At 36.1% G+C, this 13,298-nt stretch overlaps 1 protein-coding gene across 1 annotated transcript in view; it reads right to left on the reverse strand.

Annotated features, from left to right (window-relative positions):
• HSPA4L (heat shock protein family A (Hsp70) member 4 like) overlaps window positions 1-13,298 on the reverse strand; it is a 46,578-nt gene that overhangs the window by 15,981 nt on the left and 17,299 nt on the right. Inside the window, exons 6-13 of the mRNA XM_075543829.1 lie at window positions 12,908-13,041; window positions 10,623-10,867; window positions 10,409-10,485; window positions 9,450-9,601; window positions 8,213-8,319; window positions 6,160-6,293; window positions 5,010-5,209; window positions 58-156 (exon numbers count right to left, since the gene is read on the reverse strand). Of these exons, the coding sequence (XP_075399944.1) occupies window positions 58-156; window positions 5,010-5,209; window positions 6,160-6,293; window positions 8,213-8,319; window positions 9,450-9,601; window positions 10,409-10,485; window positions 10,623-10,867; window positions 12,908-13,041 (1,148 nt within the window). The remainder of the gene's footprint in view (window positions 1-57; window positions 157-5,009; window positions 5,210-6,159; window positions 6,294-8,212; window positions 8,320-9,449; window positions 9,602-10,408; window positions 10,486-10,622; window positions 10,868-12,907; window positions 13,042-13,298) is intronic.

Below are 13,298 nucleotides of genomic sequence, written 5' to 3' on the forward strand. Positions count from 1 at the left end.
TACATTAATTAAAAATATGTCTTCAAAGGACACAATCAAAGGACTAGTAGAGCAAACCTTTGCTTTGGCGCCTGTCTGATCAATTTCTTCTTCTGGAGTGTGTTCAGCATGACATTTTGGATGACCTCCTCCTTCTTGGTCAACCTGCATTTTATCCTGCCAAGAAAACAAGTCATTGGTAATACATGCTTGGTGTTTACTTCTTAATTGCATTTGAACAGTTCGAGTCTGTTTTCAAACACATGAGCATGATAAATAGAACCCTGTTTTCAAACAGGAACTAGAAATTAACAGATGAACTGGTAGGTCAAATAAAAGACCTATTGGATACTATGTGAATACGTTTTGGTTCATCTACCTGTGTCCAAGTAACTGTAATAATAAATTAGTTTCCAAATCAAATTTATAAATTATGATTCAAAAAATGCCAGCTTACAAAAAGAGAACTAAATGTCACATGAAATGTTTAACTTAAATAACAAGTGAAAACGAAAGCAAATAACGCAGAACATAAACTGAATGTTTTAAAATGCAGTTAAACACAACATTAAATCCACTAGAACATTCGCAGTAGATACCTGATTAAAATGTAAACTTTCTTAGACTCTTTTCATTTTATGTCTAAAAGACTGTTTTCCATTAAAATTTCCAAAATGGACTCTCTACTTGGCAAACAATAGGAAGTTAAACATTTTTCGGGGCCAAATCTATTCACCATTATCTTCTTTGAAAGAAAGAAAACTTGGGATCCGAGGATCAGCACAAAGGCATACAAATGCTCTCAATCTTAGTAAGAATAATACTAATAAAAATGTGCATGTCTAAAATTGTGAACTATAAATTAAAAAGTTAAATGTCAAATTACATTAATTTATGGAAAAAAATAGACTGTACTTCACTAATCGATTAAAACAACATTCCCTCTCTCTAAGCAGTACAACGGTGTTACACTAAAATGACATACCAGAATAAAAATGAAAGTAAATCCATATGGTCCCTCAATGCAACTCTTTGAAGGCTAGTAGTGAAATTTTGATTAAATGTGTACTTAAAGATTTTATAGAAATGTTAATAGAAACAAAAAAATTATAGAAGGGAGAAATTAACTTGAAATTATGACTGGAAAAAATCTAACAAATTTTTTTATTATAAAAATTATAAAGAGCATAGAAATAAATAGTATCCTTAAGAAGAAAATAAAATTTTTATGTATTGGGGGGGTAGGCGGGATTCAAAAAATTCTGTGGAAAAATAGAATGAAACGATAATGGAATAAAAAAATCTAATAACTAAAATGCATACTTCACAAAAGAAGACATCCAGGTAGCCAACATACATGAAGAAATGCCTGTGTAATCATTAGTCATTAGAAATGCAAATCAAAAGAATGAGGTTTCATTTCAATTCAACATTAATAGCAAAATTAAAAAACCAAACAGACCAGAACAAGTGCTGGTGGAGGTATGGAGTGACTCTCATACACTGCGGATGGGACTGTAAAATGAACCACAGCAGAAAATTGTAGGCATACCAAACTCTTTGAAGTAATGAGTCACTGAATCTGGGGGATCAGGAGCATAGTCTTGGGGGACACCAAGGTCAACTGCTGTAATAGACAAGGTGCTACGTCCTAGTTTGTTGAGTAGTGGCTGGGGTCTTAAAAGCTTTTGAGCAGTCTTCCATACTGCAACTACCGGTCTCAACTGGTCCAGAGCAAAGAATATGAAAATTGAAGGACACATGGAAACAATTACTTCAAAGGATTATGGACCACACAAACATCAATGACCATGATTGTGTGATCAGAATTAGATGATACCTGGCTATCACTACCAATGTTCTGAAGGGATCATTTTAGAAGATCCTGGATATGGTGGGAGAAAAATGTGGAAGAAAACACAAACATCCTGAGAGATCAGGCTGAGCTGATCAGGTAATAGACTGGTAGGACTCCTGAGATTATGGTCCTTACGCAGCCTTCAGGGCCGGAACGGAAATCAATACCCCTCCCCTCAACTCTGCTCAATTTTTAGCCAAGACTCGACAGGTCTGTAAAGTGAACAGCCCATTCATGAGGAACACACATTAAAATAATCAAACACCTGAGAAGAAAGGGCAGCACTTACTCAAGGACAAAGTTCAAAAGGCCAGAGGCGGAGGAGGAGTGTGTTTCACAGGAGGGACTGGGTAAGCGATGTTGCATTGCAGAGAATGCAATCAATGCATCAGAGATGAAACAAAGTGCCCATGAATTTTTTAATGAAAACTCATCCATCAAAAGTTTTTTGTTTTAACAACAAAAAAAACCAAACAAAGGGCAGGATGGAGGAGAAAATGATCTCTCCTGAGATCAATGTTCGCTATGCTTTTTGATGACGTGTATTAGTTTGGCAGGCAAGGTTCTGTCTTTGCAAATGAGTTATAGAATGTTCTACTTTATCCTGACCCCTCATTGTTAGTTTAATAGCATCAAGTCACTTAAGCTTTTTAATCTGTGTAAAAGTCAACAATTCATGCACTGTAGCCTGAAAAGCTAGCCTACACATCTATAATTTCCTTTCTCAACAGTGTTTTAGATTCTATACTACTGACTAAACTAACGATACTATCAATACAATTGCCTTATGCCTCATGGAAATGATTTACAATGTTATCTCTCAGAAAATGATGACGACTCTAAAGTGAACTGGAGACAAACATAAACCATAGATAAATGAATGAATTTGGGTCTTGCACTTAATTGTAGCTCTAAACTAAAATCAATGAATTCTTGTGATAAGGCCTTACTAACTCTTACCATTTCCCAGTTTGGTCAACTGCGAAATTCAATCCAAAATTTTGCTACCAAAAAGTAGGTCCATCCAGATCTTTGTAGGGGATTCTATTAAATAGAGCTTCTAAGTCTATATAACAGTTATCATCTCTCTAGTGATAAATCAAAACTAAATGTTTCCACAGTTGTGAATAATATAAATAAAACCTCCTGTAATTCCCCCCAAACCTTCTATGACTTCATGCGGCAGTGTGCCCTCCCCAGAAGCAAGGACTCAGACCTCCGGCCCCTCCATCGGTTACTGTCACTTTGTGAATATTTGACACAAGGCCTTGGAGGGCTTGGCTCTCCCCACACAACTGTGTCTTCAAAACTCTGGTAAGACGATCAGTTCCACAGCTGGGAGGATTGAATTGAGCACTGAGGAGGGGTTCCGGCTGCTCTGCCTGAGAGAGCTTGACAGGTATGTTCCTCTGGAAAGTCACCATAGAATAACTGAGACTGGGAATAATCACTGGGTACAGAACACAGACGCGCACACTGACAGCTGGATCCTCAGCATGATTATGCATCTTCAGAAAGACTGAGTGCCTTGATTTTCTGACTGACAACATTGATTTCATGCTGGCTGTTGTTATCAAATGCTTCAACCAAGTGCTTCATTTCACTTCTCAAAATTCATGACTATTTCAAGCTGATTATATTTCCAGTGCTAATTTAAGGGCATTTTAATCTGCTGGGCCTAGCAGTGGGGAGCTCAGCTAGAAGTCAGAGGTGCAGTGTGGCCTCAACCACATATGGACACAACAGCACCAGTAGTATTAAGCTGGATTTTTTTCTTTATTAAGCAGGTTATCAATCAAAAAATGCTATTTTGTGCAACCCAAACTTATCATTCTGAATGGTTTTGAGAAAATTAAGAATTTATGAGATGATGCTAAATAATCCACACATATTCCATATGCTATAAAAGATGCTCATGCCTCTGAAAATGCATTATAAGATAGAGTATTTAATGTACAATTATTAGTACTTTTATAAAAACAAAAAATAGGTCTGTATAGAACATTCAGCTTGGATTCAGAGTAAAAACAGTTCAATATTTCAACTATTAGTACTAGCTATAATAAGATATTGTATATAATACACAAGGCACTGGTTGTTCAGTGGGAATTTTCATGTTCCACACAAGAAAAGCAAGTTCGAATCCTGGTTACTATGCCTTTTGTGTTGTACCACCTGTTAGTGAAGGCTTGCTTGTTGCTATGATGCTGAACAAGTTACAGTGGAGCTTCTAGCTTAAAACAGACTAGAAGAACAGGCCTGGAAATCTAGTTCCTAAAAATAAGCCAATGAAAACCCTATGGATCACAATGGTATAATCTGTACCCAATCACGGAGATGGTATAGGGCAGGGCAGTGTTTCATTTAGTTGTGCATGGAGTCACCATGATTAGGGGTCTAGGCTTACTTGATGGTAGCTCACCAGAATAGTAATCCATACTTCAGTGGGAGCCCAAAACCCATACTTCAGTGGGAGCCCAAAACCAATCAGCAGAGTATCTAGTCAGATTAAGCCTCTGAAAAACCCCTCCAGCCACAGGCAAGAGTCTCAAACAGTCTTACTACCATTGTAATCTTGTTTATGCTGGATGAACTCAATACTTGGCCAGTTGACCTTCCCATAGACCTGAATTTTTGCTAGGTGAAAGTATCTCTTACTTGTTCCATGACAAACATTTCTGTCCTGGCTTTAAAAATATTGATGGGGGTCTTTTTCTTTATTATTTGTATTATTATTATATTCTTATTATTTTATCCTTACCACTTTATTTCGATTTTTTTAATTGTTTCTTTTGGTTTTCGCAGTTTGTGAAGCACAAGGAGGAGTGGATGAATAGAGAAAATAACTGATTCAAGGGTTTATAGGGGATGTAGGGGTTGGGGCTAGATGATAGGGTAAGGAGATCTTGGGAGTAAACAACGAAGGTGGGCGGGGGAAGGAGCACTAGAACTGAATGTGATTGCACAACTCATTTTAAAGGGGATTCAACAATTTGGGGAGGGTTGTTCTAAAACTGATGTGGTAATGATTGTACAATTTTTCTTGATATGACTGAACGAGTGAATTAATGAATTGTATGATATGTTAATTATGTGCCAAAAATGTTGGAAAACAAAACAAACAACAATACATAATATATTAAAAGAATTCCCAAACAGGACTGCTACATACCACATCATCTTTGGATTCATTCTTAAATGAAGCTTCGGTCTCCATTGGACTATCACTGTGATCACCTTCTACGTTTTGTTTTTCAATTACTGATGCACTAGCCACACTGAAGATTCCATGGATATTAATGCGAACTTTGACCTTCACTTTGGAACTGTCACCATCAGACTGTGGAAAGACATTCTGAATAGTGAAGCTCCCTTAAAAAAAGGAAAGAGTTTTCATTAGCACGCGAGCCTGACACTGGCTCACCTAGTCACACATTCTACAATGGCCCGCTCATGCTCCAGGCACTGGGAAAATATCCACAACTGTTTGGCTACATCCAGGGCCAGCCACTTCCCTCAGAGTAATTAGGATATCATTTAAAACAATACTTCAGAAATTCTGATGGGGACTCTGAAAAGTTAAGTTTACCCAAAAGTCACCAATGCTTGAGAACAAATAGTTGGAATTTTAACCAAAGACAATCTGATCCAAAGGAAATAGCTTTAGAAAATCTTAATTTTTACTCTTAAAACCAAAATAAAAAATTCAATTTCTGTATGAAACCCAAAGGGGCATTATCTTATAGCTAGTAAGGTAGAAACATTTTAAGTTATCCAGCAGTCACCAGTAACTGTATGCAGCATACCAATTTTTCACTTTATGAAACCCACTATTTTATTTCATAAAATAATAAACATATATAAATGCTGTTATATCAGTTTAATATATAATTTAAAATTAATTAAACTCAATTAACATGGATGATATGTATAATCTCTCATTCTCAGTTCACAATAATTAAATGATACTCATTCAAGTTGGTCCCGGTGAATATAATCTTAGAATTAAAATATATAGCTATCCTAGTACCATTAATTCAAAATGTTTACTAGAGTTTTTCCATGCAAAGTAACCACACACAAACCTTTCAGGCCAAGCACATAGTATTTTAGATAGAGTCAGAATAAATTAAAATTAATTCTGAACACTAAAATATGTAAATTTTAAAATATGAATGAAAATATTTTAAAAATACTGCTTGCACAGCTGAGATGTCAATTTACATGTTTCCTTGACATCTCAGCTTCACAAAATTAGTGGAAAATTTTCATGATTTTCCATTTTTTCAGAAACATTTTGAAGCTCCCTCATATTTTCTTACCAATTCTTGGATCAGGATAAGGCACTTCATGTGAATTGGTATAAAATGCTTCTAGTTCAAATGGTTCCTTCTTGTGGAAAGTGATGACTTTTGAGAATGGGGCAGGATGATTCTTAGTGAATACTTCACATTCCCTAAAATGAAGTGGGGACAACTCTCACTTAAGAAAAATTAAAAGTTGCTTATGAGTCAAAGTATAGAGGCTCTCTCATTCTTATTTAATAACGTAACAGCTGTAAAAACAATGTAAAGATAAAATTATTTCTTTTGTTATAAACATTCATTCTGACAGACCAAAGGCTGAAAGATGATTTCAGATTGTTTATCAGCGTAACAGACAATTCAATACAACTAAATGCGGAAACAAATGACCTAGGAATAGGTACATCCTAGTCTCTTATTCCATGTAGGAATTATTTTATTGCTCCTGAGGACCAAATCCTATTCATTACCTATCAAAAGATATGTCAGATTATGGAGTCTTCCCTTTTTCCCTCTTGCTCACTTAAAAAAACTTTTGAGAATGATGAGGGCAACAAATGAACAAATGTGCTTGCTACATGGATGTATATATAGATTGTGGTAAGTTGTACCAGCCCCCAATAAAATGATTGAAAAAAAATTAAAAATTCTTCGTTAAGCAAAAAAAAAAAAAAAAAGAGCTGATACCAAGGGCTCAAATAGAAGGTAAATGTTTACAAAATGATGGCAATATATGTATAAATCTGCTTGATGCAATTTCAATATGGATTGTTATAAGAGCTGTAATAGCCCCTGATAAAAAATTATCACCACACAAAAAGCAAACTTTTATTTGGAAACATATTTCAATGTGTTGAAAAGTACAAAAATAACAAGATACAAGAAACACTTGTATACAAGATTTGTGTATATCTAGTTTTGTCTGTGAAACGCATAACCCCATTTGCTTCCTTATTTGTATGCCTGTACTATGCGTACATTTGCTCTCCAGAATCAATTGAGTGTATTACAAGCAGTGTGATCCTCTAGCTCTAGATCAGTGGTTCTCAACCTGTGGGTCGCGACCCCTTGGGGAGAGGGTGTTGAACCTCTTTCACAGGGGTCGCCTGATTCATAACAGTAGCAAAATTACAGTTATGAAGTAGCAATGAAAAATGTTATGGTTGGGGTCACCACAACAAGAGGAATCGTATTAACGGGCAGCGGCATTGCGGCATTGCGAACCACTGCTCTAGATGGTGGATCCCCTTGGGGACAGAACTGGTTAAGTACTCAACTACTAGCTCAAAGACTGGTGACCTGCCATGAAAACCCCATGAAGCAGTTCTACCCAACACGCGGGTATAGCCACGAGAAAGCACTGAACTTGTCAGCAATCACTGACAATCCTTAGGGACTTTTGTGCATTAATTCCAAATGGGGATTTTTAAAAAAAGCTTAAACACAGAACAGGGAACAATGTCATAAATTTATATTCATTTGCATGCAATGCTAATAGGAGTATAATTGATATAGATGTGCACATCTAGAATATTCCTAATAGCACTGTTTATAATAGCAAAATTATGACTTACTAGTACATTGGTTACCTTACAGTACATACAACTGCTGACATGGACAGAATAGCACAGAATATATTGAAAAACCAAGCCTCAGTGTATATCTGGAAATATATAGATCAACTTACGCATGTGTTAAAAAAAGGTGAAAACATTCATATCTAACTAAAGGAGTTGGGGTTTGACAAAGGAAAAATCTTAAGGTTTGTTTATTTCTAGTTTTCATTTGAAATATGCTCATTATGGTTTACATATTATTAAGCATTGTTTCTATATCCTCATTTTAAAAAAGTGTTTCTGAGAATTTTGAGGATACTGTATATACTCATGTATAGCCGAGTTTTTCAGCACATTTTTAATGCAGCTTTAATGGTAAAATTATGTGTCTCAGCTGATAGTCGGGTCAGCTTATACAGGAGTATATGCAGTAAATTCTTTGAATTTAGAAAAGTAGATTCAATTGGTAAGGGATTTATGAAGAGCTCTAACCAGAGCTTGAGAAGTAAACTTACCCAGTTCCATCTTCAAAAGAGGTCTTCCACCTCAGTGTGATTGAGTAAGGACTAAGGTCTGTTATGGAAAATTCACGCACTTTAAATGCTGGTGAAAGAATCGCACACTGAAAATAAAGATGTATTATTGCATTTAAATCAACAAATACAAATCATGCTCTACACTGTTAATGAAATCCTTAAATAAAAATAGCTAAATTAAAAAAAATTACTATTTTTGATAAGAACTAGTGAAAACAAGGGTCAGAACACTTGTATAACTTAGCAAAAATTAAGCAATATTTTAAATTTCAAATTATTTTTTATTGATCATTTTATTGGGGGCTCTTACAGATATTAGAATAATCCATAAATCAATTACATCAAGTGAACTTGTACAGATGCTGCGATAATCATTTTCAAAATATATTCTACTTGAGCCCCTTGTCACCAGTTCCTCTTTATTCCCTCCCTTCCCACTTTCGTGAACCCTTAATAAAAAATTTTTTCCCTATCTTACACCATCCGATGTAACCCTTCACCCACAGATATGTTATTTGTTCCCCTTTAGGGGGGTTATACACCCCATCATTGCTATCAGTGCCCTTCCCTCCCCCATACCCTTACAGAACTGTTACTCCATTACTACTTCTGAGGGGTTTACCTATCCTGGATTCTGTGTGTTGAAAGTTCTTATCTGTACCAATGAACAAATGCTGGTCTAACAGGATTTATGAGGTCTAACCGGGGCCATGATAGTTGGGGGAGGAAACATTAAAGAACTAGAGGAATGTTGTATGTTTGGAAACTGTAAAATTCATAGGAAAAAAATGCCCTTTCAGTATAGTTAGATTAGTAGTCCTATCATAATTAAAAACTATAAACTGGAAAGATATAAAGTATATCAGAAATCACCTCAATTTATAGGAAGTCGAGAGAAAATATTTTAAAGATTCCTATGAGTAGGAGGGTCAGTGGGGGAAAAAACAAAAGAAAATCCTCAATAGGACAGATGGATGATACGGTGGTTGCAACAGTGGGCTTACATATAACAACTGCGAGGATGGTGCAGGACGAGGCAGGGTTTCAGTCTGTTGTACCCAGGGTCACTGACTCATAACTGACTGAATGACACCGAACACAGGAACTAACAGCAAGAGGTAGAATGGAAGAGAACAGGTACGGTGTGGTTTCTGCAGTTGACCGATGACCCTATTTTTGGAAAAATATATTCTAAAAACAATGATAACCCTCATACCTGTAATGCACATCCTCTTGCAACAGCTTCATCAGCATTTAATGTGGTACTTATGTCTTTAAGAAAAAACTTAGTGATTTGTTCTTTCACTGCAGGAATTCGCGTTGCTCCGCCTACAATTTCTATACTACTTATATCTTCACGTTGCAAGCCTACAAGAAAGTGTTTATAATTGAGAAAAATCAAATCATGCGTATTAAAGTGTGAACAGTAGATTTTTCAAAGGTGGATCATGCAGGACCGAGTAGGCAGTAGGACTTATGTTTGTTGTCTGTAACTCTCGTGCTCCACTTCGTGTCTTCCTTTTCTTTAGTGACAGTGCTGCCCCACCAGTACTTATATTATGCTACCTTTGTTAAAGGGAAGGAGCCCTGGTGGGTATGTGTTGGGCTGTAATCTGCAAGGGCTGCAGTTTGAAACCACCAGGTGCACCTCAGGAGAAAGGTGGGCATTTTCCTCCTGTAAAAAGTTATAGTCTTGGAAAGCACAGGAGCAGTTGTTGCCTGTTCTGTAGGGTCACTATGAGTCAGAAAGGACTTGAAGGTAATAAGTTGTTGAATGGGAAGCCCGTTTGAACTGTAAATCTTCACTGAAATCACAATTAAAAACAAAAACAAAAAGGATCACTGTTTCATTCAGAAATAAAATGTAAAAAGAGGCATATTTTGAAAAAATGCAAAGTTAATAAATAAGCAATAATTATGATCTACTTGATAGGCACTATAGTTGGTTTAGATGATGGGGTGACTATATAGACAAAGCACACCAAGCTTTTCAAGAAACTTTAGTCACAATCCATGGAAAATGTTCCCACCTCACAAATCCGCACGAAAAAAATTTTCATTGATTACAAAACCCTTAACAAAAAATGATGATGTTCTTATTTTACTTTCATTTTAGGATCAGTAAAGGAACACCATTGTATAGTTTTTATGGTTAGCTGAAAAATTTCTACTTACTTGCTTGTTCCATTACTGCTTTCAAAGGTGGTTCAACTCTCATCAAGAGGGAAGCACATAATTGTTCAAAGTGAGCCCTATTAAAAAAATAACATTCATTATGCTAGGTTAAAATTTCAGCTTATCTTCTAAAACAACAGTATAAAATAAACTGAGGCAGAATACATACATTTTAAAGTAAGCAAACGTCTCAAATTGAAAACATACAAGGTACCTGTTCATTTTACTAGAAACATCAAGGTCATTCATGAAACACTCGATGTTCAATGGCAGATCTGATGCGTTTGCACTCATTAGCTTCTTTAGTTTTTCACATTCCTGATATAAGCGCAGCAGGGCCCGAGCATTTTCTTTCACATTTATCTTATATTTGGTCTTGAACTCATCACAGAAGTAGTCTACTAAAGCCTCATCAAAGTTCCTGCCACCCAAATATGGATCAAAGGTGGTAGCCAAAACCTATTTCATTAACAAAACAAACAAAACAGAATTGCATTTTCAAAAAAGATACTTTCAAAGAGAAAATAATCTTGAAAAGAAAATCAAATAACTTCTCAAATCACTGGTTATCAAATCCGGGATTAGACAGAAATGATCATTTATGTTTAGCCAATATATTTTTTCACTTCAGATTATATGCCTTGTATTTAAAATAATTGTAAATAACTGAAATTGAGTTACAATAACTAAAACCACTATTTTTCATATTTTGGTCCTAGAATAGAATAGATGTCTCAATACCCAAGTTCAGAGAGCAAATAAGCAGCCTTAAGCACGCAAAATGAAACTACTGAATAGCTCTTCCCACTGAAGCACTGAGCTGAGCTTGCTTTTACAACAAAATGGATCTGTGTGTGCGTGTGTGTCCACACCCCACCCCACTGCCTTGCAACAGAATGGATTTTGATTTTAAAAGTATTATCCTCTCCAAAGAGCAATGCTTCCCATGGCTGTGAGAATTATTAATTTTACTGGGATTACCTCTAATATCCAGTGAGTAGCACAGTGACTCTGAGATTTTTCTATATTCTGAAAGCTAAATATTAAAAGTATTTTCCAGTTTAAAAGAAAAAAAGAACAAAGCACTGCAGAAAAGCAGAGAAAACCAATGGTTTCACCTGACATAACACAATCAAAACTCTGTGACCCGACTACAGATATGTGAGACAGTCCATCTGCACAGGAACAAGCAGCCTCATCTTTCTCCTATGTAGTGGCTGGGGTGCGTCTGAACTAGCCAGCTCGTGGTTAGCAATCCAATGCTTAGGGCACAGCGTTACCAGGGTTCATTTCTGACCTAGTATAGTATACTGGTTATAGAACAGAAGTTAAGCTTTCTATTTGTTTAAAGTCAGTCAATTTTCAGACAAATAGAAAGCAACAAAACTATATATGAGGTCGTTAAAAAAATCCAAACAAATTAGAAAGATGAAGGAGGAGGACAAACATTTAATAAACTCGTTGAGCAATAAATCCAGCTGGGAGCCCAATGGAGAAGGCGCAAACAAGTCAGAGTACTTCAACACTCCAGTTCTTTGAAAAAATAGCGCCGAGGCACCGAGTCTCTTTCCCTAGGGTTCAGAGCAGAGAGGACTTCTTACAGCAGTCATGACTAAAACACCACACTGGTGGTGCGGTTTATGAGCTTTCTCCTTCAGGAAGAAGTGGACTGGGGGTATGCATCACAGCAGGGTGTGAATATAATCTGATTGGGATGAATCCAAGCACAGTCTACTATGAAATTGAATGCAAAATTACACAGGTACACTTCTGAGTCATGTCCTTTTTAAAAAAAATCAGACTTTCAAAATGGCCTATGATCTAAAAATTACAGGTCGCTACTCTTAAGGTATCTACCAAAAAGGATGAAAATTAAGTCACCCTGGTCGTGAAAGGGCTAAGTGCTCAGCAAAATTTAAGGATCAATGTCAAGCATTAAAGCAACTTACATAAAAAAAAAAACTATTCTGTTTCAAACAATTCCCTTTAATTTCTTAATTCTGAGGACATTATACTAACAGAAACTTTAAAACAAATGGTATTATACTTGTTAGATCACCCAAAGCATTTGATCCTCTAAGTAAATCCTCCTCATTCATTTCAAATGCCAGCAAGGTCATGGTCATGCTGGTAAAAAGCTTCAGAGGAGCTTCTGGACTAAAACAGACAATAAAGGCTTGGTAGATCTACTTCTAAAAATCAAGCCCATAAAAACCTTACGGATCCCAACAGAACACTGTCTAACTTGGTTGCTTTGGACATGCTATCATGTGGGATCAATCACTGGAAAACATCATCATGGGTGAAGCAGAGGGTGAAAAATAGCATGGGAAACCTTCAATGACTTTTCAATGATGGACTACAACATAGTGACAATTGTTAGAATAAGTAATTCAAGACCAGGCAGAGTTTTCTTCTGCTGTACATAAGGTGGTCATGAATTACAACACATAGTTCATATAGCTCCCATCAAAATGAGTAAATCAGTTGTTTACTTACCTTAAGTTTTCCTTTGTTAAAAGCACAAACTGAGACCTGGTAGGCAGAATGTCCCATATCAATAAATACTACATTTCTTGGTTTCTCATCTAAAGAGGGAAGGTCTTGTTTATAAATTCCATAGGCTAGTGCAACTGTGTAAAAATAGAGAGGTTAATTTTAACAGCAGTCACTTGGAAAACAAGTAAGAGATATGTCACTTTGATACAGTGCTTTAATACTCAATGCAGTAATACCAACCACACCAGTTCCAAAGGGATTAATTCTTCATAATTTAGTTAACGTTTTGTTTTCATTTTAATTTTTCCTTAATTACCTAAACCGACAACCTCCTGCTGGTAGTCGGTTTGACTCACTATCACCCCACAGGACAAAGTGATTGGACTTTGTA

This window comes from Tenrec ecaudatus, chromosome 3 (genome assembly GCF_050624435.1).
Source record: "Tenrec ecaudatus isolate mTenEca1 chromosome 3, mTenEca1.hap1, whole genome shotgun sequence".
Lineage (NCBI taxonomy): Eukaryota > Metazoa > Chordata > Mammalia > Afrosoricida > Tenrecidae > Tenrec > Tenrec ecaudatus.